This window comes from Electrophorus electricus, chromosome 17 (genome assembly GCF_013358815.1).
Source record: "Electrophorus electricus isolate fEleEle1 chromosome 17, fEleEle1.pri, whole genome shotgun sequence".
NCBI lineage: Eukaryota > Metazoa > Chordata > Actinopteri > Gymnotiformes > Gymnotidae > Electrophorus > Electrophorus electricus.
Window position 1 is genome coordinate 15,479,817 of NC_049551.1, and position 25,725 is coordinate 15,505,541.

Consider the following 25,725-nt stretch of genomic DNA (forward strand, 5'->3'; position numbering starts at 1 on the left):
TTGAACTAATATCTTTAAAAACAACAACAACAACAACAACACAACCTCTACGAATAAATTGCATGATGTGCAAAGCACTGCAAACCTGTACATAAAATACTCTACACTTATTCACTAAAGGATGCCTGAAGAAATACGAAAAGTAAGCATGTCAAACTATGATCTCTAATTGCAACCTGACCCAACGCAACTTTGCCATCAGAGGCTCTGCTCCGAGAGGCAGCAGAAAACGGCGGAAGTCGGCGGGTCGCTGCTGGTCGGTTTGGCGCCGGTGGAGGGAGTCATTCCTGCAGCAGTACTTCCGGTCGGCATTTTGTTCTGCCAGAGAGAGTGAGGGGGGAGAGTCTGAGTGGATCCTTTTATCACCGCGTCAATAGTCTTTCAGTTTTTTTTCTCTCCCCCAACTAAATATTTCCTGAAATCGGACGGAAATTACAATAATCCTCAACCGGCGCCGGGAGCGTAAGCGGCGAGAACAGCGGGCGAGAGGAATGTTTACGTCCCTCGAGTCTCGATGTTTGCGGTGAGGAGGAAGAAGAGCGAACCCTCCCGACCCGGATTATTGTTGTTATATTACTCGCAGGAGCTGTAAGAGCGAACGGAGAGGGAGCTAGAGACACCCGGCCGAGGCGGTTGCTACCATTTCTTTTTAACATCAAGTCCTGAGGTAAATAACGCGCACCGTCCGCTGCACTTAGACACCGCGGCGTGAAGATCGAAGGGAATAAATAAGACCCAACGCCGGATTATGTAGCTCAGGCTCTGCGAAACTCGCACGTTATTTGTCGCTGTGTGTGCGTGTGTGTGTCGGCTAATTTAGCTGTCGGCTCTTCCTTTCTCTGTTGCTTGTTGCCTTGTGTGGCCGATCCGCGACGATGGGCCACGGGTAAGTGACCTTAGGCAAGTCCGCGGCTCGGTTTGTTATCCTAGCCGGCGCCAAGGCCAAACCGGTCGTGTAAAACGGAATCGGCAAATTTTAAACATTTTGGTTCCTTGGCCCCTCTTACCTGCACATGTTTGAACGCCGCAGCAAAACAAACTTTAGCTACGCAGCTAGCGGTTGCTACCAGAACAAGAAGGGGCCTACCTAGCTGCTCGGCTACCCCACTAGCTAGCCAGTCATTTGGCCGGCCAGCTCCGTAGGCGAGTCGGTGTAAACAACGTCCGTTAGACGCCACATTTAGCCGGACGGGACGAGCAGCTGGCGGCGTACGCCACTAAATCATCACACCAACACTGTCATTTGGTTTCAGGCTTCCCGGCTAGCTAACGCAAGGTGGCTCGGGTTAGCTACCCTGCGTTTAGCAGCAGACGTCCTGGGTGAAGGGACAGCACCAGTGAAGTCCCCCCGTTTGTCTCGTATCGCCGCCGCCAGCTCCAGAGTGTCCGGCTCCACTCCGTCGACCGACCCTTTAATGGGGCTTTGCTGCGTGCCGCCCGGGTGAAACGCCGCGATCGATCCCCCGGCACGACAGATCTGTTTATTAGCAGATGTGTATGCAAGGTCGTGGGAAGTCAAATAGAAATAACTATCCGGATAAATAATTACGCCGCCGACAGGTAGCCCATACACACGACCCTACGTTTCAACAAACAGTCGCACAACTTAGCCAGATGCCAAGATGGGCTGCTCGCTCGTCTCATCTCGCTGGGGAAAAACTCGGCGGTTTCAATTTGCGCTCTAACGTCTGCTGATTTGTCAACCCGGGGCGAAAAAAACGCTCCCGTTCGCACAATAATGTAGCAGTCCGTCCCCAACGGCACACACGGCATCGTTATTCGGATTAGTGCGTTCTGTTATCACGGCAGCGCGGTGATTTTATCGATCACGGCTAGATTTCGGGGGCTTTTGGATGTCGGTCCTAGTTTGCTGGAGACAGATTTTCAGTGAGAATTAGCTTAGCTCGGTTACGCTAACGTTAGCTTAGCATACACGCTGATTGGAAACATCTGAGCTAACTAGTCACACATCCACGGCAATTCAGTTAACGCTCGCCAACGAACTAACGTTTTGTTTGTTTTTGTTTTTATGTAGGTTCACCTAATTTTATACAGACCTAATTAGCATTAGGTCTCCTCGGAGCTAACGTTAGCTAGCTAAATAAAGCTGCATATTTCGCCCCGTTTTATTAACTACTCACTAGCTAGCTGGCTAACGTTAGCCATTTTGCCCGCTAAGCAGCTGACTCTCGTAGGTAACGCTAGCCCAGCTAACATGGGTCGGAACCACGGAAGCTAGTAGTTTTTAATAGCCAATACTTGTGTAGTTAGCCATATAACCTACGTTATTTTCAGTTGGGTAGCTAGCTGGATATAATTAACTTTGGCTAAACGATGGACGCTAGCTAGGAAGCTCATTTACTCATTCCTAAATTCTTACTTTAGGACACAAGCGTTGTTGTTTTTTTAAGATAACGTTTACTTTTTAATTAGTTTTGTTGGTTAGCTAGCGAGTGCTATTTCTGTGTAGCAGTTGCTATAATGGCACAGGTAGTCACATACTCGGCTATAATCAGTGTACGGTTAGTTCAGCTAGCTGGCATGCTAACTACTAATGTAGCTAGCCAGTATTTTCAGTTACAGCAAGTGGTAATAGTAATCGTGAAAATAAGACATTTGATCATCCAGACACACGTTCAGCCTGCGTGGGTTTCGTGTTTAAATCGCCACATTTGCTTGGAAAGCTAGCTGATCTTATCTAGCTATCTATTCAGCGAGTGTTACCCACGTATTTTGATGTTAACAGTCAACTATTGTGTTCAGTGACCGAGGACGTTATTATTCGCCTGATATCTTAGTAGGTATTGCTTAGTAGTATCTGGGTCTTGATGTACGGTGTGCATATTGGATCTGAAAGCGAACCCTTCAGCCGAGTCTTCTTCGATCCGCTTGCTGACCCCTCACCTTCATACGCACTGCTCAGTTCAACTGAGAATGAATGGTGGACTGTTTGTGATAAATACCAGTTACTAGAAAAAACACTTCTGGGCATTGCTTGTGTGTGTGCACTCTGAATAATCGGTTGAGGCAAATGTAACATTTGTTCCAGATGCGTTAGTGTAAAATGACTGGATTGAGTGATCTTTTTAGCATTTTAATGATGCATAGCTAGCTAACATGGGTTGCTGCTTCACTTAGTAATACTAATCAGTACGCCCCACTACTATATTTAACACGACGACCGAGCAGGTCTATATGCATCACTTCACATCTATGATTATGATCATTGTACCCTCGACGTTGGTATATTCCTCTTTGAAAACCGCTAGCCAGCATTTGGTTGTTATCCGAACTTTGGGAGCCTGGTCGTGCTGAAAACGCGTTTTGCGTGCCCAGTTCAAACCCCTCTGTTTCTTTCTAACAGCAGCCTTAAGCCTTACTGAAATTATGGCAAACGGCGGGCTTATAAGTGTGATGCGAGAGTCCTGGATGATGGCAGTACGTGTAGACTCGTTCCTACAGAGTCCGGGGAATGGCCTCCCTCCCCACTATCTGATGCTCCTTTGTGCAGTTCGCCCGCCCCTCTGAGCAGCCCAGAAACAGCATGATGGGCAACGTTGCTGCGGAGGTTGTGATGGGGGCGTCAGCTGTAATTTGAGATCTCCTGTTTATTTATTTGATCCCCCACCCCTTAAAGGAATAGATCCATGAGCCAGTGTGATTTTTAATAATTGCTTAGTTTTATTTTATTCGTGGTTTGCAGTCGTCAGTGACTCACCTGGGCTCAAACTGTTTGGACTTGTAAACCTATGTCTTTTCGTTGAAAGGTGGGAACTGAACAGAAGTAAATAAAAGGACACTCCCACACCTTTTAAAGTTGGAAGCATGGAGCCCATTATTATTCACATTAAAGATTCACTGAGTCGGAAATCAAGTTGTTGACTTGACTGTTCCAACCTGAGTCGATGCAGTGCACCTCTACGTAAAATGTATAGTGTATCGTCCATAGTAGTACCTCAGTTTGTACTACAGTATTTATTGGCTCATAAAGTTTACTGTGATATACCCTCCGGTTGTCTGGTCAAATGCACGCCCTATTCTGATTTTAATTGTTGAATTTTGCGTTCAGCATTCATTGCAGTTGGACCCTGAAATAGTCTAGGTTACCTGGTGTATCTTTGGTATTTGGTGGTTTATTGTCGTATAGTCAAGTTTGGCTCTAGTGTAGTTCAACAGGCCATTACGTATATGCTTATTCAGGCTTATTCTGTTCAGTATGTAGTGATATTTTAGAAGTGTTCTTATTGTCTGAGAACTTTTACCAGAATCGTCTGACCAATATGCCCGGATTCATTTTTATTGTGTTTGGAGAAATACTCCTTTGTTTAGTTTGAGGATCCCAAACATTCCTATTGGGAGTTTGCCAACAATTTAGGCAAAGCAAGGCAGGTTTATTTATATCACCTTACGTACACAGGTCTATTTAAAGTGCTTTAAAAAAAAGTTACCTTAGTCATAGCAGAACATTTGCCTAAAAATCTGATACTAGCTAGAAGTCATACTTGTTCAAAAAGACCCGATCTTTTTGTATTGTGAAGTCTTTCTGATTGCTTTAGTATGACGTGCTGTTAGCCATTTTTCAGCCTTGTGAATGTCCACTTGAAGTCTTTTTATACAGGGACTTGATATTGTCAAAAGCAATTGAATCATGGCTTGCCGGTATCCTCCTGATTATTTGCACTTAAGTGCTGGAAGAGGGTGTACTTGAAATGCATGCCGACGTTAACCCAGGCCCAACGTCTTGCACCTCTACCAATTCTATGGCAGCTGTCTTTTTGGGCTTTGGTATTCTTTTTGAGTGTTAATATTACTGATATGCAGTGTTGGGCTTTCCTATTCAAATTTTTTTCCTTTAATTTGCAATAGTGCATGTTATTGACCAAATGTCATTGCTTGTTAATGAGGAACAAGGAACATGACTCGACCAGAAAAAAAACCCCCAGAAAAGAACCACACATTGGCGCCTATGATGTAGGTTAGAAGGTCATACATTGGCTATACGGTATTGTAGTTCAGTGACGACATGCCCTTGGTTTCAGAATGTTTTATCTAAGTCTACGATCTAGATAGACATTCAGATGATGTGTAACGCTGACTCACATCCCAAAAGCTTCTGCACTGTTTGTCTGAGGAAGGCTGTGGGCCACAGGTGGGCACTGAACTCCCACCATAATTGCTGCCTTTTATTGTGTTTTCATGTGTGCATTTGGTATTAAAGCCACATTTCCTGATTTTGGAGTGAATGTTTTAATTTTCAGATGGCAATATGCCCAGATTCATTTGTTTCTTAAAGTCTTTGAACTTGGTAGCACCTCTACAGAGTAGATACCAAGGTGACTCCATTTAATGTTTGCATGTTGCAAATCCATAACTCTCAAACCAATGAAATATGCCAAAAGTTAAGGTTCCAAGTTCTCTTTGTCTGAGGTTTTCCTGAAGTGTTTAGAAGAGAAGAACTGAAGACTGGAATGTAACCTCTCACCAGCACAGGCCAATTCTCATAATTTGTCTCGCTATTTGGTGAACAAGGTGGCAGCACTTGACGCAGCTGTATCGTGCCGCCGTAAAGGACGGTGCCGTGTTGGTTGTCTCTGCTCGTGATGTTTACCGAGTGCTTCCCTCCCCACCTGCAGCAGAAGGGAGATGTGAAGGCTTGTCGGAGAGCGGCGACATTGAGCATCCTGTGCATCGACACGACCCCCACCCCCCATCTTCAGCATGAATGGGGATATGCCTCATGTTCCCATTACCACTCTTGCTGGGATTGCTAGCCTCACTGACCGTACGTATAACATGCGCACACAAACTCACACACTTGGGTGCATGCATTAAGGCTTTTAACTTGAATCAGCTCACATTAAAAACACTTTAGCTGAAGTTTCTTAACAAATTGGGATAGGCCGTAGTTTATTGAATTGACATCTCTGGTGTGGAGATGCTTCTATGTAATATTAGTCATGTTTTATGACTTGTATAAAGCTGTTTTGATTGTTATAGTTTGTGGTCCTCTGTGTAACGTGCTAGTAAAATACACACCGCCTGTAATGTGGAGGTGTGCCCTACTGCTGTTCGTGCCAGCGGAGTCCAAGGGGAATGCGATTGGCTGCAGCATTGCTGTGACGGCACTGGCTCCCTGACACAAACTGCAATATTGGACCGCTCACTTCTCTCTCTGTCTGTCTGTCTCTCGCTCTCTCTCTCTCGCGCTCTCTCTCTCTTGCTCTTTCTCGCTCTCTCTCTCTTGCTCTTTCTCGCTCTCGCGCTCTCTCTCTGTGTGACATACTGGGATACCCAGTATGTTGTTTATCTATGGTCACAATACTGATATTTCAGAGGGTCACTATGGAAATGAGATGTCTGACCAATGTCTATACTTTTTTTTGGAGTTAATATCCTTACCAAGCCCATATTTTCATGTGTGTTTGGGTGTTTTATAGAATCAAGGCATTCACATGATGTACCAAACCTGAATAATTTTGGTCAAAATAATGGCGGCAAGTGTTTGCCCATAACACGCTGTGGATCTTTAAAAGCGTTCTTTTTCGATGTCACACAACTTTCTTATGCTATCTTTTAAGGGATTTGTCCTTTTGATTACAAAAGTGTGAATAGTGTTTATGGTTTCAATTAATACCCATGACTGTTGGCAGGAATTGTTCAGTTCATTGTGAACTACATACTTGCTATCCGTCCTGAAATGTTCTAGTTCTGCAAGTGAGTGCAATAAAAATGCTACTACATGAATGTAGATATGACAGTATATCGGAAGAACAACACGGTGAATCTTCTGTTTGATAAACATACTTTTATTTGTGTTTGTGTAAATCTAGATATAGACCTTTTTGCTGCATGGTGCAACCGAAAGTTACAAAAACAGTTTCCACTCTGAATTCAGAGGTTATAGCCAGTCTTTAGCCAGCATTCCGTAACGGTACAAGTTTTTTAAGCATCATTACATTCATAAATAGTTCGGGCAGCCCGAGATGTGGTTCAAGGTAGTATTCACAATAAACTAGTTTAAGTTTAAAAGTGCTTGAAGTTCTTAGTTTGTAAAATTTATATTTTATTCATGTTTGTACAGTTTCAGTCTCTTTGCAGAGGTCTGATGTGCTGATTAGGTTTTTACCCTTTTGACGTGAAGAAAATGCGCACAGAAATCTAACTCATGGGATTCTTTGTACATCTTTTCATCACGTTAGCATTTAAGGACAGTTAACCCCCTTTACAAGAGGCAATTCCTTTCAAATCACCGAAGCCTAATTGCTTCATTCCCTGTCACTCTTTACTTTCTTCAGCCTAACCCTTCTGTTGGGCTTGTTTACCAAATCGGCCCAGGTCAGAGAGGAATGGCGGCCGGCCTCACAGATTGAGCCTCTGGTTGTTTTCGCAGTGTTGAACCAGCTGCCTCTGCCTTCCCCTCTCCCTGCCACCACCACTAAGAGCCTGCTGTACAATGGGAGGATCGCAGAGGAGGTCAACTGCCTGCTGGCCCGCCGGGACGACGCCCTGGTCTCCCAGCTGGCCCATAGCCTCAGCCAGGTCTCCACCGAACACATGTGGGTACCTGCTCTGCTCACCGCTCGCCATCTTTGCCAGAGGGGCTTGACCGTATCATTCTCCTCTTAAGGTTGTTGGGATTAAAAGACCTGGATAGATGATCTGATGCTCTGAAGTGAAGAAGTGGATTTTTTTTTTGCCTGTTTTTCAGGATTTACTTTGGTTATATGTATGATATTACAATAATGTATATTCAAGGTTTGTTAAATTGCCCTTGCAGAGAGCTGAAGGACCACCTGGGCAGCGACGACCCGGAGGGCGACATGCCGGTGCTGCTGCAGGCGGTGCTGTCCAGGAACCCCAACATCTTCAGGGAGAAAAGTATGCCCGCCCGATCCGGGGTTCAGGGCGGTAAGGAGAAGACATGGAGACATTGCCCTTGAGTCTGAACCCAGTGGAGCACAGTGTGAGGGCCCCAGTGTGTCTCTGGGAGCCCTTCATGGCTCCCTCTGTTTTGGATCAGAAGTCTGAAGTGTGGTCTTTCATGAAGCTATATTCGGTTATTAAACGGACCTGAAGGATGTCTTACTGTAAAGTGATAAGGTTCAGGAGTAGCGGTTGCTCCGTATTAAACTGGATAAGATTTTAGCAGTTTCTCGTGGTAATATATAGTGAATATTTTATATGCTTGCATTCTTGAAAACACGATCCAGGTGGATCGTGGTCTTGGAGGCTCCATAATGTTCCCACAACAATATCGCCAGCATTTTCTAATTCAGCCCAGTTTTTTTTTTCAGTTTGGTTTAAGGTGCTTTCTGAGTAATAAAGCAATGATTGTAATTTAGCAATAGCAAATGTCTGCTGGGCTCTTATTGGTAGGCAGGTGTACAGAAAATCCTCTGTGGACGCAGCGTTCCGTCCTGCTGGGCATGTGCATGGTCGTATAGTCTAGTCAGTCGTTTCTCCAGCATATCAGAGCGCAGCACTCTTAGGAATGGCCAGGATGCAGTGGCAGGTTTCAAATGCTTTGACCAGCACAACCATGTTATGAATACCTACTGTGACAGTCTGTGGGCCATGGCTGGAAAGGAGATGGTGAATTCATTGTAAAAACAAAAATGTATTGGCATTCCTCCAAGTGATGCTCAGGGCTACGAATTACTGCAAGCGAAAACCCAGCGAGGTGTTTCTGATCCAGGGACACGGCTCTGTTGAAAAGCCCCAAGCACTGTGCTCCTTGTGTTCCTTTGTTGTTTTCAACAATGAATCAATAAGCAATGTGTGAATTGTACTCTGATGTACATTCTAACATGTTTCATGTACTTGTCCTAAAACCCCCTAAACTTGTCTGTCAACTGTAAAAAAAAAAAAAAAAAAAAGTTTTAGCATTGGTGGTTCGCCACATAGCTAATTGGCTAAAAACACTAATGTTTTCCATCTTAAAATCAGGAGTCTGTTTAATGGAACTGAACTTTCTTGAGTATAGACCAGGTCATAGATATTGATCTGGATAGTAGACTGGTAGGAAAACTGGTTTTGTAAGTCAATTTTAGATGACTGACTGATCGTCTCTTTTCTCACTGCTGAAGGCATAATGCAACAGCCAATGATGCCACCATACAAGATGCCTCAGAATTCCATGCATGGAAGTCCAGCATCCACAAACTACCAGCAAACCACTGTTACTCCCAGCCCTCCTAGGTATTCTTCTAGGTCTTTGGCTTGGCACTTTTGATCTGTACGTTTGAGCGGTCTGTATGCTGACAAGTTCCCTCCCCGACAGCCGCTTCGTCCAGCCTCAGACGGGCTCTGGCGCCCGCTTCATGCCCCAGCAGAACAGCCCCGTTCCCAGCCCCTACGCTCCGCAGAGCCCTGCAGGCTACATGCAGTACCCCCACCCTCCCAGCTACCCTCAGCACCAACAAATCCAGCAAGGTTAGTCCACACCGTACAAACCTACAGTAGCTGATGGGATTGGGCAGACCCGTGTGCCTGCAGGGACTGGCAAATGTAGCTCCATAAAAAGCTTCTTAGAATTGGAGTGATGTATGATCTTAAAGCTCCAGTAAAGAGGTTCATTTTTAACTTTTAAAGCTTCTGTAGCATGGACATTTTTCTTGGGGTTGTTAATTCTGCGCACACTCCACAGTAAACTTCCCATGGAATTTAGTTCTAAAAAATCTTGTTTGGACCAGAACCCGAATCACTGTTTGCACATGATGGTCTTTTTTCCTGCACATCAAGGTCTTATTTTTGAGCATTCATGCCCTTCGGAAACACGCTGTACTGTAGGGCTTACTAACATTCTGCTTTATCACTCGTAGATAACGAGATAACGTTCCTAAAGCAACATCCTAATCTTTTCGTACATGCATTCTTGAGCCCAGTTCTCAACTGTAGCAATGCAAATTACTTTTTAGTCAAGCATAATGGATCAGTAAAACTGAAGAACATTTAAACATTGGTGTCAGGGAGGGTTGGAAATGCTGTAACAAATGGGAAATAAATTAAATGATGGTGGGATCTGTGCTGCAGTGTCTGTGGCTAGTCCCATGGTGCCTAGCAGCATGAGGAACCTCCACGACAATAAGGTGTCAGGCCAGATGTCAAGTAACTCGGCCAACCACAACGCGCGGCATTGCACCAACGAAGAGTACATGAACATCGTCCAGAGGCTGGGGAGTGAGGTGAGCAGATGTTTGCAGGTGTTGTTCCTTGTTTGGGGATTTGGCTACCGAAAGTTAAGAGACTTGTAAGTGGGCTGTTCACTGAAATGCAAATGCAGGATCATGTGAAGGTAGATCTGAGTGGGCGTGCCCTTGCTTTTCCAGGAAAGTGATCCTTCCATGAGGAACGCCTCCTTCCCTCTCCGATCACCCCAATCGGTGTGCTCTCCTGCAGGGAGCGAAGGTACACCGAAAGGTAAGCTGTAAACCAGTCAGAAATGGCCCTGGCTGTTGGCCTTTGTCATGTTGGCTTTAGCTGATGTTTATGTTGGCGTCTCGCTGTGTTGCGTGGGTGCCGTACCCCCACCCCCCCAATCCCCCTGGTGGTCCTGGGTTCAGCAGTCAACAGGTTTTGTCGCTTTTATTTTCAGTTGGGTCGCGGCCACCTCTCATTCTCCAGTCTCCGCCCCCGTATACCTCACCGCGGGAGGCCGCTCCTGACATTCTCATGGACTCGCCGGACCGGAAAAAGAAGCAGAAGAAACTGATAAAGGAGGAGGGTGACAAGGGGGCCATGTACGACATCGTCAGCTCCCCGTCCAAAGACTCCACCAAGCTCACGCTGAAGCTGTCTCGCGTCAAGTCGTCAGAGACCGACCAATCCGCCGAGCTCATGCCCGGCGTGGAGCATGGCTCGGACGCCGAGAACGAGTTGCCCTGCAACAGCCTGCCTTACCCCCGGAACCCGCAGGAGCGCCTGGTCGCCGGCCAGTGCCTCCCCGGGGAGCAGTCCGGCTACCAGCAGGTCCCAGTCCTGCAGAACGCAGGGGCACTTGCGGGCAAGCCGCCCGGCGGGGTCAGTGGGACGCCGTACGACGAGGCCGAGATGGACGCTCTAGCAGAGATCGAGAGGATAGAGCGGGAGTCGGCCATCGAGCGGGAGCGTTGCTCCAAAGAAGTTCAGGATAAAGGTAGGCCTCCACTTCCTGTTTGTTCTTGCTTATGTCTTGGGTTTGGTGGATTTTTACAAAACTGCTCATGTGCATCTTATTTTTCCCAGGGGAATTCAGTACTAGGTAAGATTTAGAAGCTGTAAAGTATAATTCAATGATAAATGTGTAAAGTTGTTCGGTGAGCACATTAAAATTTACTGCACTTGGCAAAGCAGCTTGTTACTAGAAAGCAAGTATTTTTAGAAACTAGAAGCAAAGAGCCAATGTCACAAAAACACATTTTGGGATTTTCCATTTTTTAAATCTGATGGTTTTGACCACAGCAATTCAGACAACTAGGAATCACTTAAAGACTCACGTTTTGGGCTTTTTTTTAAAAAAGTTACACAAATCTTTAACCTAGAAACCAGGCGTCTTCAGATTTCACGTTCACCACTATGCAATGATATGAATTTTTTTCGATTTTGTCTTGTTTAGACAAACCCCTGAAGAAGCGAAAACAAGACTCGTATCCTCAAGAACCTGGTGCGGGTGGAACGGCGGGAGCCACAGGAGGGCCTGGCGTCGGTGGTGGCGGCAGCGCTGGGAACAAACTGGCCCCTCAGGAGGCTAGTGCTGCCAGCAATGGGGCTAACCGACCAGCCCTCATGGTCAGTATAGACTTGCAGCAGGCAGGTAGGGCGGAGGGGCAGCTCGACTCCTGTCCCATGCCCGCCCTGGAGGCCCAGCGCTGGCCCGAGGATGGCTCCGACTCAGCCGGGGTCCTTCGGCTCAAGTCCAAAACAGATGGAGAGATGCAGAGGACTGTGGACGGTCGACCCGAGGTCATTAAGCAGCGAGCCGACACGCCACAGAAGATGGCTTCGGATGTCCGGCCCGACATGCCAAAACACAAACACGATGCTCGACGGGACTCATCGGGCAAGCCGCAGGGCTCGGACAAGCGGTCAGACCCGTCGAAGCACAGGCACGACGGCAAACCGGAAAAGGTGCGGCCCGAAGGCCGGGGCCCTGAGCCGGCACGAAAACCCGACGGGCGTTCCGAGCTCTCGCGGGATGGACTTAGAGAGGAGAAACACAAAGACCGGGAACGGGACAGAGAACGAGATGCCAACGGCTCCAAAATGCGTAGGCCAGACACGCCGAAGTCCTCCGGCAGGCCAGAACACGACAAAGACCGCGAACGTCATGGTCGTGACAAGGAGCGGGAGCGGAAACACCGGCCCGAATCCAGAGAGCACCGTGACAAGCGATCTCCTGAGCAGCGCCCACGGCCCGAAAGTCCACGGGTAAAACAGGAGAGCCGAGGAGGGCCGGACTCTGGCCGTCCGCGCCCTGACCGCCCCGACCTCAAACCTCCCGTCGGCAAAGACGAGAGGCGGAGCTCTGAAGGCAACAGGAACCGCCACGACGGCCCTAAAGTGCCCGGCTCCGACAGCAGGGCTGGGGAGTTCCCCGACTACCTGCTGGGTGGCAAGTCCGGCGCGCTGAAGAACTTTGTCATTCCCAAGCTGAAGCGCGACAAGGACGGGAATGTGGCGGCACCGGTGGGAGCGGACGCCCGCAGGACCGTGGACACGTGGGGCCAGCCGCGGGTGAAGCTGGAGAGACTGGGCTTGGTGGAGGACATTGGCAAAAGGGCCAAACCTGTGGTGGTGCTGCAGAAGCTCACTTATGACGAGGTACAGAAGATCATCAAGGACAGGGGCGCTCGCACCTCCAAATCCAGCAAAAACAGGCCGTCCTACGGGAAGTCTTCAAAAGGTAGGAGCTCGCGACACGATCGTGTGACACTTACTTTGGTTTTTCATTGTAGACATAATGGACAGCCTTTAAAGCTAATGGTTGGATTAGCACTTTTTGTCAATTCTATCCTAATGCCGACAGGACATCGTAAACACTGGCTTAATATTGCATGTCGTGGAGACCTGTCTGGAGGCACGTGATTGACCTGAGTGAGGGAGTAACGTCCTTTTATTAACCTGTTCCAAGGGGGCATTGATGAGTCGGCGTTGAAGGAGCTTCCTCCTCATCTGCTTGCAGAAATCGAGTCTACCATGCCTCTGTGTGAGAGGGTCAAGATGAACAAACGCAAACGCAGCACGGCCAACGAGAGACCCAAGTACGCCGAGGTCAGCTCGGAAGACGACAGCGACTCCGTGGAGTGTGAGTGACATGCCACGCGTTTCAGCGCAGTTACTTTAAAAAAAATTATAAAAATCCACTGCTCTCCATTTCACTGACGCTAAAGAGCAGTCACATTTTGACACGAGACAAAGGGGAAAGAAAGTACGAAGTGGAACAACTCGCCCAGCAAGGCCGTCTCTGTTGGAGGTTTTTAAAACATTTTCTTTCCGTCACTTCCAGCTGCCCCAAAGCGGTCGAAGAAGGACCGGGACCGGGCATGGGAGTACGAGGAGAAGGAGCGGAGGGGTTCGGGCGAGCGCAGGCGGAGCGGCGGACACCACGAGGGCCGCAGAGGCTCCGGCAGCCGGTACCGGGAGCACAGTCCGGACGACTCCGGGGAAGAGTCTCCCCCTCCCAGCATGAGTGAGAGTGAGTGTCCCACAGTGTCCGTGAGACACGTGCACTTTCACAAAGGCTCCTCGATAACGATTATGAATGGCAATTTAACATCTCATGGTGCTTCTGTTCTTTTAGTTGCCCGTAAGTTGAAGATGAAAGAGAAGCAGAAAAAGAGGAAAGTTTATGAGCCGAAGCTAACTCCGGAAGGTGAGTTGAACAAGGCTCTGCTACTGTCCTCCCACTAGTTCCAGCGTTATTGCCACCTCTAAAATTTCACACCTTGTCGGCAGAAATGATGGACTCGTCCACATTTAAGAGGTTCTCCGCAAGTGTGGACAATATCTTAGAAAACTTGGAGGATGTGGACTTCACGTCATTAGGTATGTAGCGCTTTATTCTTTCACCTTGTCTCGCCGAAGAGCTAACGTACGTCGGTGGGGGTTTTGGAGCGTTGACATAGAAGTGAGGTTGCGCCAGACACAGAGACGTCTGTAAACTTTTGAATAAACTCTGCCATTCCTTCCTTAGCCGCGGACGACGACGAGATTCCTCAGGAGCTGCTTCTCGGGAAGCACCAGCTGACTGAGCTAGGCAGTGAATCGGCCAAAATCAAAGCCATGGGCATCACGTTCAGGGTACGCCACTATGGGTGCTCTCTGCAAGATTGGCACTTTGTCACTCCGGGGGGGCCCCCAATCAAGGTCCTTTACCCAAACTGCTGCCTTGTCAGTGTGACCTTGTCAAGGTTTTAAGTTCGACTTCTTTCCTCTGCAGATTCCGTCCGACAAGCTGGTGAAAGTGCTGAATATTTTGGAGAAAAATATTCAGGATGGATCCAAACTGTCTACCCTCATGAACCATGTGAGTCTGGCAGAGGTGTGGCAGAGGCATGTCTGTGCATTTATCCTGAGCACATACTGCAGCGGTCAGATGGAGTCCCATCCCTCTCTCTCTCTCTCGACCAGGACAACGATGCAGAGGACGAGGAACGCTTGTGGCGTGACCTCATCATGGAGCGCGTGACCAAATCGGCTGACGCCTGTCTGACCGCGCTGCACATAATGACATCGCCGCGTATGCCCAAGGCGGTCTACATCGAGGACGTGATCGAGAGGGTGCTGCAGTACACCAAGTTCCACCTGCTGAACACACTCTACCCTCAGTACGACCCCGTCTACAGGGTGGACCCTCACGGAGGTTTGTGATGTTGCCCCAAAACGGAGCGTTGCCTCTGTCTTAAAAATGCATTGCTCTTCTCTCAGAACCTGGTTTTCGGTGGTTTCTGTCTTCGCTCGTATCATCTCAAGAGCTTCTTGCACCTGTTGGCGCATCCCGTTTCTCCTGCACCTTCTCCCCCTCCTCTGCCCTCGCCCCAACTTGCCCTCTGCGTCTCCTGCAGGTGGGATGCTGAGCTCCAAGGCTAAGCGGGCCAAGTGTTCCACACACAAGCAGAGGGTCATCGTCATGCTCTACAATAAAGTGTGTGACATTGTAAGCAACATCTCGGAGCTGCTGGAGATCCAGCTGCTGACGGACACTACAATCCTGCAGGTGTGTCCCCCTGCCAAGGGCCTCTGAGCTGCCGTTTCAGGAGAGGGGTTCCTCGCTAACGGGGCCATGCTAATCGGTGCCTCTGCTTCCACAGGTCTCTTCCATGGGAATCACTCCATTTTTTGTGGAGAATGTCAGTGAGCTGCAGCTCTGCGCCATAAAGCTGGTTACTGCAGTAAGTTTACACACCTACACCCACCTACCTTCAGCCCTTGCGTAGTACGGCTTGTTTGTTTGTTTGATTATTTTAGTCCTTGATCACGCCGCTCTTCCTCAGGTCTTCTCCCGGTACGAGAAGCACAGGCAGCTCATTCTGGAGGAGATCTTCACCTCCCTCGCCAGACTGCCCACCAGCAAGAGGAGCTTGAGGAACTTCAGGTAGCCAGCGGCTTCCTTTCACTCCCCTACCTTTTATCTGCTTACAGCAGTGTTCCTCCCTAACCCTCCGGGCTGGTCTGTCTGCCAGGTTGAACAGCAGCGACGTGGACGGAGAGCCCATGTATATCCAGATGGTCACGGCACTGGTGCTGCAGCTCATCCAGTGTGTGGTGCACCTGCCCACGGACAGGGACAACACAGAAGACGAGTACGAGAAGAAGGTAAGAGCACGTTGAGGTCGAGGGCCCCTTAACCACCCTCCAGAACGAGTCGGGGTTACTTATATGGCTGAAGCGCGTAATACGATCGTGGGTACGTCGTTCTTTCCAGGTGGACCACGACGTCCTCATCACGAACTCGTACGAAACCGCAATGAGAACAGCGCAGAACTTCCTCTCCGTGTTCCTCAAAAAGTACGGCCGCGTTTTCGAGCACTCTCTTTGACGCGGGCTTCTCGCCTGTTAGTGAGCCACCGCGGTGAATGTCAGCTCTTAAATCTCCACCCTACTCGCGCATTTTCTTCCAGGTGCGGCAGCAAGCAGGGCGAGGAGGACTACCGGCCTCTGTTCGAGAACTTTGTGCAGGACCTGCTCTCCACAGTCAACAAGCCAGAGTGGCCCGCCGCAGAACTGCTCCTCAGCCTCCTGGGCCGCTTGCTGGTAAGTGTGCCCGCTACCTTTGACCCCTACCGGCCGTGACGCCTTCCCGGACACGGAGAGAGAAGTCCGCTGTTCCTCTGGCCCCAGGTGCACCAGTTCAGCAACAAGCAGACGGAGATGGCACTGAGAGTCGCCTCCTTAGACTACCTGGGCACGGTGGCCGCCCGACTTCGGAAGGACGCCGTCACCAGCAAGATGGACCAGCGCTCCATCGACCGCATCCTCCGGGAGGTAAAACCTTCGCCCCTCCACAAGACCTGCCCGAGGCGTCTGCACGACAACGCACTCTTCTGTTCGTGCCGTTTATTCACGGTGTTGACATGTTCCACAGGCGTCTGGGAACGACGAAACCCAGCAGCTGCAGAAGGCCCTGTTGGACTACCTGGATGAGAACGTGGAGACGGACCCCTCTCTCCTGGTGAGGACTGCGCTTGCACAACTTTGCAGATGCCCCCACCCGCCTTTCATCTAATTTTCAAGAAGTAACTAAGCAGCTCTTGTCTTGCGTCCTCGCCAGTTTGCGAGGAAGTTCTACATCGCCCAGTGGTTCAGGGATACGACCACGGAGACGGAGAAGGCCATGAAGTCGCAGAACCAGAAGGACGACGACTCGTCTGAGGGCCCGCACCACGCCAAGGACGTGGAGGCCACGGGCGAGATCATGCAGCGGGCGGAGATGCGCAAGCGTTTCCTGCGCTCCGTCGTCAAGGCGACTCCCTCGCAGTTCAGCACGCTGAAGTAAGCGTTTGTTTCCCGCCATCCCCCACACCCCCAGCGGTCCCCTTGTACAGCTTTCAGGTCCGGCCTCTGTTCTCCCAGATCCGGCAAGTCTCTCTGCCGTCCGTCCCGCTCCTGACGCCCCTCCTCTTCTCTCCTTCAGAATGAACTCCGACACCGTGGACTATGAAGACGCCTGCTTGATTGTGCGATATTTGGCCTCTATGAGGCCGTTTGCACAGAGCTTTGATATTTATTTAACGCAGGTAAGCGCGTCTCTCATACTCCCTCCCCTCTAGAGCCAGCAGGGAGTAGCCCTAAGATAGAGGAGGCAGGCTGTATGCGAAAAGTTGGAGAGAAGGCCATGAACACAATACTGTAATGCGATTACATCAATACAAATAGATTTTGCAATTTAGAAAACAATGTTGATCACTGGAGGTGGTGCGGCGAACGATTTGGCTTGCATGTTTTGACCAAATTTATTTACCTTTGTTGGATCGTTTGAAGGGTGCCGCTCATCTGAAATGTTACGAGGTAGTCAGAATGGTCCCAGCATGATAACTTTGATTTTAAAAGTATAATGTGTTAATGTTTAATGAACAATGTACTGTGCATCCCTGAGCAAGGCACTGAGAATTACTCGAGAAGCAAAATATTTATATAAAGGCACAAAGGCTCCAAAAATAACTTCTTAAGCTGGCACACATTAATAATTCCCAGAGATGTGTCTGCGTGTGTGAGAGCGCGAGAGAGTGCGTCGCTAACAAGTCCCGTGCTTTCGGGAACGCCGCTAACGGCCGTCCCCCTGCTGTCCCGTGTCCAGATCCTGAGGGTGCTGGGAGAAAGCGCTATCGCTGTGAGAACAAAGGCGATGAAGTGTCTGTCGGAGGTGGTGGCTGTGGACCCCAGCATCCTGGCCCGCGTGAGTGTGCTCACACAGGATACTCTCCCTCGGGTTTCCGTTCTGCCTTCGTTTTGAGTAACGCTTCCTGGCGGCTGGCTTTATGCATCACTACTGCGTTCCTGAGGGGTGAAGTGCGCGCGTGTTGTGTGTACGCAGTCGGACATGCAGCGTGGTGTCCATGGGCGACTGATGGACAACTCCACCAGTGTGCGAGAGGCTGCGGTGGAGCTCCTGGGCCGGTTCGTCCTGAGTCGACCTCAGCTGACCGAGCAGTACTACGACATGCTCATCGAGAGGATACTGGTGCGTGACCATGCCTGTTCTCACAGCCTACCGATCGCTGCCTACATTGTACAACAGTGGCTTGGGGCCTCGGGGAAGAAGCTGCCCCACCCCAAGTGCCTGGTCGGGCTGGGTGACGGTAGCTGTTTGACGATGACACACGTGTTACACGGCCAGTGCAGCCACGGCAATTGGCTTGTGAGCCAAAAATATTTGGCCGTCTCAAGTTTAAAAACACGAGTTGGTCTGAACGTGGCAGGCCCAGGTTGTACGCTCACGACCGAACTTGTTGGTAAACACAAGTTGAGGACTGGGTGGAGCCTATGTCCACACACCACATTGGAGGCATTCATCTCGAAGCGCTCCCACTGGAGTCCAGACAGTGTGAGTTACAGCTGTGCTGATGACACGGTCCCTTTTCAGATTAAAGTTCATTCTGAGTATGAAAGTTCAATTTAGGTGAGAAATCCTCCACGGCACACTGCTGCCACCTACAGGCTGTGGGGGGTGTAGCCTGTGGAAGTGACTTAAAGCTGGCCTCCAGATTTCCTGAGTTCACATTCTGAATGTGTTTCTGCAGGACACGGGCATCAGCGTGAGGAAGAGGGTGATAAAGATTTTGCGGGATATCTGTCTGGAGCAGCCCACGTTCAACAAAATCACAGAGATGTGTGTGAAGATGATAAGAAGAGTTAATGATGAGGAAGGCATTAAGGTGATTGTCACACTGTACCACGTGTGTGTGTGTGTAATGCTTTTCAGTTCACTTTGTTGTATTTATTACCTGCATGTCAAAGAATGGGCAGATTCGTTTTGCTGTGTCATATTGTCATAATGCGTTTCATTTGCACTCCTATCTGGAAGTCAACCTGCTGAACAAAGCTGAGATGTTTAATCGCTTTGCCCATTCCCAACTCCCAATGTTTTGAACTGTGTCCTGCAGAAACTGGTGAATGAAACATTCCAGAAGCTCTGGTTCACCCCGACCCCCAGTCACGACAAAGAAGCCATGACCCGGAAAATCCTGAACATCACTGACGTGGTAAACTACGGTTTAGAGCGTTCACGTTTAATCTCACCACAGTCATGTCAGCTGGGCTTTCAATGCCATGATGTCCATCCACAATTGACGCACCTCGGTTTCTCCTGACAGGTGTCTGCGTGCAGAGATTCCGGCTATGACTGGTTTGAACAGCTGCTTCAGAATGTGAGTGCACCGTTCTCTGAGTTGACGGAGGACGTAGCGACTCGCACCAGTGGCGATTTGTGTCACTGGGTAGGGGGGAGTGTAGGGTGTGTGTGTGTGTGTGTGTGTGTGTGTTAGTGTGCCTCACTGTGGTCTGTGTTGTCGTTCATGCAGCTACTGAAGACCGAGGAAGACTCCTCCTACAAGCCAGCAAGGAAGGCTTGTGCTCAGCTCGTTGACAATCTAGTGGAGCACATCCTGAAATATGAAGAGTCCCTCGCCGGTACTGTACACACAGATTTGTTCCCAGTGCCTCAACAAGCATCAGGGGAAACAATTAACCGTTGGTGCATTTAAAGACGTAAACCTTTTTCTTCTGATCTGTGGCTCTGGGCGTCTTCCTCTGCAGACTGTGAGAATAAGGGGGTGAACTCGAATCGCTTGGTGGCCTGCATCACCACCCTCTACCTGTTCAGCAAGATCCGAGCGCAGCTGATGGTGAAACATGCCATGACCATGCAGCCCTACCTAACCACCAAGTGCAACGTGAGCGCCAAACTCCTCTGCACTGTCTGAGCTTTATCGCTGGTACAATGTGGCCATCTAGTGGCCCGTCGGTTAAACTGTGCTTGGATTTTTTTTGTTCCCAGAGGTCTCGTATCGAAGCCCGTCTTGTGTTTCTTCCATAACAGAATCAGAACGATTTCATGGTCATCTGTAACGTGGCTAAAATCCTGGAGCTGGTGGTCCCTCTGATGGACCACCCCAGCGAGACCTTTCTCACCACCATCGAGGAAGACCTAATGAAGCTAATCATCAAATACGGCATGACGGTGAGTAGAGCGCCACCACAGTGCCACTTCCGCTGCCAAAGACGTGCGTTACCCTGAGCGCTGCCTCTCCCTGCCTCCCGCCAGGTCGTGCAGCATTGTGTGAGCTGTCTCGGTGCGGTTGTCAACAAGGTCACCCACAACTACAAGTTCGTGTGGTCCTGCTTCAACAGATACTACGGTAAGTGTCTACCATTACGGTCGGGATACCCCTTCGTCAGCCTGCCCATGTCCCTGTGGCGGCGTGTGCCCTAACAAACCACTGTCCCACAGGGGCTCTGAACAAGCTGAAGACTCAGCACCAGGAGGACCCCAACAGCACGGTGCTGGTGTCCAACAAGCCGGCGCTGCTGCGCTCCCTCTTCACCGTGGGAGCCCTGTGCAGACACTTTGACTTTGACCGCGAGGAGTTCAAAGGCAATAACAAGGTATGTACCTGGAAATCACCCCCCCCCCCCCCCCCTCCCTTCTTGCTCCTAATTTCCAATTGAATTTGTTTGTGTGTGTGTGTCATCAGGTGGTCATAAAGGACAAGGTGTTGGAGCTGCTTCTCTACTTCACCAAGAACGACGACGAGGAGGTGCAGACCAAGGCCATCATCGGCTTGGGTGAGCCTTCCGAGCTGGCGCGTGGCGGCAGGGATCCTACTGGGCGTTCTGGGGTTTTAAAACTAAATCGCTCTCTCCAGGCTTCCTGTTCATCCAGCACCCGGGCCTGATGTTTGTCCCCGAGGTGAAGACCCTGTACAACGGACTCCTCTCCGACAGGAAGAAGTCGGTGAACCTGAAGATCCAGGTGCTGAAGAACCTGCAGACGTACCTGCAGGAAGAGGACTCGCGCATGCAGGAGGCCGACCGAGAGTGTGAGTACCTGTCACCTGAAGAGGAGAACTTGTGGACGATTCTGTAGCCATCCGTTTTTCTGGGGGAGTCCGCGAGAGATTTGGCCTTGCTCTCCGGGTGGGGAAAGGTGGCCTCGGTTCCTCTCCTATTACTCAGTGCATTGTTGGCAAATTGTGGGAGCATGTTGGGTCAAGAGTACAGGATTGGGCAGTTAGGGCTCTCTTCAAAGCTGTGACGCTCTGCGAGGCCGGGAACCCGGGAGCTCGGAAAGACCCAGTAGCTGTGTTTAGAAGAAGCGTGTATTGGCCCGTGCCCTCCCGGGTTGATGAGTCTTGCATGCTGCCACCTTGGTAATGACTAAATTGAGAGTGAGACAGCTGGGGCAGGGCCGTCTCCTTCTCACCTCCCGTTCCGCCCCCGCGTGCTCGCTGCAGGGAAGAAGCTCTCCAAGCAGGAGGACCTGAAGGAGATGGGCGACGTCTCCTCTGGCATGAGCAGCTCCATCATGCAGCTGTACCTGAAGCAGGTGCTGGAAGCCTTCTTCCACACGCAGTCCAGCGTGCGGCACTTTGCCCTCAACGTCATCGCGCTCACGCTCAACCAGGGTCTCATCCACCCTGTACAGGTACAGGAACGCGGAAGCGCCTCGGACAGCGCACGTAGAGCCAAACGTCGTGCCGACGTTGCTTTGACCTGCAGTTGTAAACAGGCTTCCTTTTGTGGTTTCTGCAGTGTGTGCCCTACCTGATCGCCATGGGGACCGACCCGGAGCCCACGATGAGGAATAAAGCAGACCAGCAGCTGGTTGAGATTGATAAGAAGTACACGGGATTCATTCATGTGAGTGACCTCGCTGCATTTTACACGTAGCTGATTTTTACAATGCCCAGCTGCAGTTGTCCTCGTGGGGTCACGTAGCCGAGCGCTGATCATCAGCCCTTGTCGCGCGTGTGTGTGTGCGCGTGCGCGTGCGTGCTAAAAACCAGATGAAGGCCGTGGCGGGGATGAAGATGTCCTACCAGGTGCAGCAGGCCATCATGGCATCTCGGGACACCATCATCAGGGGCTTCCGGCAGGACGAGTCTCACACTGCCCTCTGCTCGCACCTCTTCACCATGGTGCGGGGCAACAGGCAGCATCGGCGAGCCTTCCTCATCTCCTTGCTCAACCTGTTCGACGACAGCGCGGTGAGTCACCAGTCCACCCACTTTGGCAACGGAAAAGGCCCCTGGGCCCCAGGACCCGCGTGCGGGTCGCCCCTTCTGAACCGGCCTTCGTTCTCCTGCAGAAAACAGAGGTGAACATGCTGCTCTTCATTGCCGACAACCTGGCGTGCTTCCCCTACCAGACGCAGGAGGAGCCACTCTTCATCATGCACCATATCGACATCACGCTGTCCGTCTCCGGTAGCAACTTGCTGCAGTCCTTCAAAGAGGTGACCAGCTGCCTGTGCCTGCCTGACACTTTTTGCTGTTTTGTGTTTTTGTTTTTCCATTCTCTTCCCTTTTTAGTTTCATTTTTGTCTGTGCCGTTCTGTGAAATGTCCCCTCTCGCCCGCGTAGTCTTTGCTAAAGGAACCCAGGCAGCGGGAAAAGAAGAGGAAGGAGCGAGAGAAGTACAGTTCGGAGGAGGAAGACGAGGAGGAAGAGGAGCCGCCGAGCAGCGGCGAGAGCAGTGACGATGAGGTCATCCACAGGCCCAAGAAGGCCAAGCGAGCAGCCGTGAACTCGGACTCGGACTCGGACTTGGAGACTGAGGACGTGGACAAAGTCATGGACCGCCTCCCGGATAACCCCATGCCCCTGCTGGACTTTGCCAATGCCTCTCAGGGCATCCTGCTCCTCCTAGTGCTCAAACAACACCTGAAGAACCTCTACGGCTTCTCCGACAGGTATGCTCCCTGCTCCCACCAGCTCCCCGCGCTGATGCGAGCGTCTCCGCGGCTCCTTCGCCGGGGATGATGGGGAAATGGAGTCTTTGTTTCAACAGCCTTTTGTTGTCCATCTCAACAGCAAAATCCAGAAGTACTCCCCCACGGAGTCTGCGAAAGTGTACGACAAGGCGGTGAACAGGAAGACCAATGTGCATTTCAGCCCTCGGCAGACGCTCGACTTTCTGACCAACAGCCCGTCCAACACCGAGCTCACCTTCGACATCAAGCGGCGGATCGTCAGGCAGTACCTGGACGTAAGTAGCTCAGGGTCCCTTTCTGACCGCGTTCCACAGAGATGATTTGGCAATCCCGTCGGTTTGTCTTGTATCGTAGGATGTTGAGATCCTGTTGACCCCGGATGATATCGGGTAGACCTCTGCTGGTTCATAAGTCACATGACCTGTGATTGGCTGTGCAGTTCAAGGTACTGATGGAGCACTTGGACCCCGATGAGGAGGATGAGGAAGGTGAGGCGTCGGCGAGCAGCCACGCCAGAAACAAAGCCATCACCGCTTTGCTGGGAGGCCCCAGCCCGAAGAACAACGCTGCTGACTCGTACGATGAAGATAGCGAGGGAGACGAGAAGATGCCTGGAGTAAGTCCCTGCTGCTGACTCGTTGGTGCCCTCTATCCAGAAAACTGATTTCTTTTTGTTGTTTTGTTTTTTTTTGGTCATTACCTTCCTGCATTCAAATGTCTTATGCTGTTAAACTCCTTGTGTCTTTTGGTCACACACGTTTTTTTCCTTTTCAGTCGTCACGGCGATCCAGGAAAGGCGGAGACTCGGCGGACGCGTCGGGTCACATGAACGAAACGGTAGAAGCCATGGACGTCATCGCCATCTGCTGCCCCAAGTACAAGGACCGACCGCAGATAGCGCGCGTCATCCAGAAGACGAGCAACGGCTACAGCGTGCACTGGATGGCCGGCTCCTACTCCGGCACCTGGGCCGAGGCCAAGAAACGTGACGGACGCAAACTGGTGCCTTGGGTGGACACTATCAAGGAGTCGGACATCATTTACAAGAAAATCGCCTTGACGAGCGCGCACAAGCTGACTAACAAAATGGTGCAGACTTTACGTTCACTGTACGCAGCCAAGGAGGGGACTTCCAGCTAATCAGACCGCGGTCACTCCCACGGGAACTCTCAGCAGCCAAACTTTATTGGGATCCGACATTTTCTAAACCCAGGCAGTAAGGCAAGAATACTACAGACTCACAAAGGACCTTGAGATTCGCTATGGTAAAGGGTGAGCGTGAGGTGAGAGGGAGGGGTGGGGGTAGGTTTTAAAACTCGAGAGGACCTGCAGGAAGGAATACTGGACACATTTTAAATGAAACAGGACCGACGCGTACAGAAGGAAATGTTTGGAAAACATTGCGTGGGAGTTCCTTCGCTGTTGTGCAGCATCTCGGATGTGTGGTTTTTACTCCCACTGTATCATAGTTTAACAAAAAAAACAAACAAAAACAAAAATGTTTATATCTCTGACAAAAAAATCTGTTTAAAAAATAAACTTAAAAGTGAATGTTGGAAATTAGTCTGTTGATGTTCTTAATAAAGTGTTCTTGGAGTTAAACCTAGCACCGGATGGATTTCTTTAGCTTAGCTTAGTGTCCAGGGAAAGAAACTTTTAAATATTTCCTCTGCTTTGTTTCACTTTTCTTTTTTTCTTTTTTTTCTTTTTTGTTTTGTTTATTCATGCTGTACAATGGAGTCTCCTGGACATAATTTATTCTGTTAAAAGCAGAGCATGCAGTATCTGTGGCCTACCTGCAGGGGGAGTTTTTTGTAAATGTAGATTTTGATGTATTAGGTCACCCTAGAGAGAAAAAAGGGATCCCCAGCACTTCTGGCGGAACAAATACTGCAATAAATTTTTTTACTTCTCTTTGTTACTTGTCTTGTTTGCATTTGAATTTTATTATAAATTTTTTCTAGTTGTCTACTTGGAAGACGTCTAACTGATCTCGTTTGCTCCTTGCAATTATTTGTTTGAAACTCACTTTTTTCTACTTGCTTTTATGTTTTTATTTTTTTAATATAACATAATAGAGTTTTATTTGTAACGGCAGAGGACCTCACCATGACAAACATTAATGTAATGCAAACTGGAGCCCTGTGTGTAATAGCTTTTGAATTGTGGTACTTGAGTTGTGGAGTCTGTAATTATGGCCATTCTGTCTGCCAATAGTAGCTTGGTTGACTAGATGGGCCGAGTGTTTTTATTTTCCCACATTTTGAGGTTTGGGGCTTTTATGGGTTGCAGTAACGAAGACTGAGATTTTTGCTTCTGATTTAATTGGTGTACAAAGTGATCAGATATATAATCAGGTATGGAAAAAGTAACAACTGTTTTGTGAACTAAGTTAGTTTAGGTAAATGGGCTTGTCCCCTATTAACACAACCATCATGGTGTACTTGGATCTCCACTCTGCGCAGAGATACAAAAGTTATCTTCAAGGCTTTGCAAAAATGGATTACGGTTGGAGAGTTATGAAAAAAATATAACTAAACCCCTTGAATGAATTGGCAAATGATGGGTAAGTAGCCTTCACTTATATTTAGTCATTATATTATGACTCTATTGTCTAAAGGACACTGGTGCAGAATGAAATGAATGTTTATAATGGAGTAGGAATGCAAACATTGAAATATCTAAAAGGTGGTGGTGGTGGTGGTGGGGGGGGGGGGTTAGGTTTTTGTTTTTGAGGTACAGGTGATTCTTTTCTGTTTGTCAAAGCCAAACTTTACCATCAGAGGATCCTGCCACAACTAGCCAAACTACCAGACCAG

The 25,725-nt window shown here is 49.5% G+C and overlaps 1 protein-coding gene across 5 annotated transcripts; it reads left to right on the top strand.

The window, feature by feature from the left end:
* Nucleotides 1-304: 304 nt before the first annotated feature.
* Nucleotides 305-24,827, top strand: nipblb (NIPBL cohesin loading factor b). Of its 5 annotated transcripts, none has more exons than XM_035535452.1 (47): nucleotides 305-667; nucleotides 5,634-5,782; nucleotides 7,391-7,556; nucleotides 7,778-7,908; nucleotides 9,087-9,198; nucleotides 9,281-9,432; nucleotides 10,033-10,184; nucleotides 10,329-10,419; nucleotides 10,595-11,134; nucleotides 11,594-12,880; nucleotides 13,109-13,282; nucleotides 13,484-13,672; nucleotides 13,778-13,849; nucleotides 13,933-14,022; nucleotides 14,171-14,277; nucleotides 14,417-14,503; nucleotides 14,608-14,839; nucleotides 15,042-15,193; nucleotides 15,288-15,368; nucleotides 15,471-15,571; nucleotides 15,660-15,792; nucleotides 15,902-15,984; nucleotides 16,098-16,230; nucleotides 16,318-16,461; nucleotides 16,562-16,648; nucleotides 16,748-16,968; nucleotides 17,111-17,213; nucleotides 17,774-17,872; nucleotides 18,011-18,157; nucleotides 18,717-18,851; nucleotides 19,080-19,178; nucleotides 19,290-19,343; nucleotides 19,497-19,605; nucleotides 19,732-19,868; nucleotides 20,015-20,155; nucleotides 20,240-20,333; nucleotides 20,426-20,580; nucleotides 20,670-20,760; nucleotides 20,841-21,014; nucleotides 21,429-21,619; nucleotides 21,727-21,834; nucleotides 21,981-22,181; nucleotides 22,283-22,429; nucleotides 22,557-22,885; nucleotides 23,007-23,181; nucleotides 23,346-23,522; nucleotides 23,681-24,827. In XM_035535452.1, the coding sequence occupies exons 2-47, from the start codon at nucleotides 5,719-5,721 to the stop codon at nucleotides 24,044-24,046; spliced, it is 8,013 nt and encodes a 2,670-aa protein (XP_035391345.1). In that variant the 5' UTR covers nucleotides 305-667; nucleotides 5,634-5,718; the 3' UTR covers nucleotides 24,047-24,827. The 5 variants fall into 5 exon arrangements, with proteins under 5 accessions (XP_035391345.1, XP_035391348.1, XP_035391347.1 ...); XM_035535455.1 differs by having other exon boundaries at nucleotides 13,160-13,282; XM_035535454.1 differs by having other exon boundaries at nucleotides 7,778-7,878.
* The last annotated feature ends 898 nt before the right edge of the window (nucleotides 24,828-25,725 follow it).

Bases quoted from the DNA above. Each gene is read 5' to 3' on its own strand.
- nipblb (XM_035535452.1), top strand. From the start codon at position 5,719: ATGAATGGGGATATGCCTCATGTTCCCATTACCACTCTTGCTGGGATT. The intron at 7,557-7,777 runs GTGGGTACCTGC...TTGCCCTTGCAG, and splicing joins CAGGTCTCCACCGAACACAT to AGAGCTGAAGGACCACCTGG. The intron at 21,620-21,726 runs GTACAGGAACGC...TGGTTTCTGCAG, and splicing joins GTCTCATCCACCCTGTACAG to TGTGTGCCCTACCTGATCGC.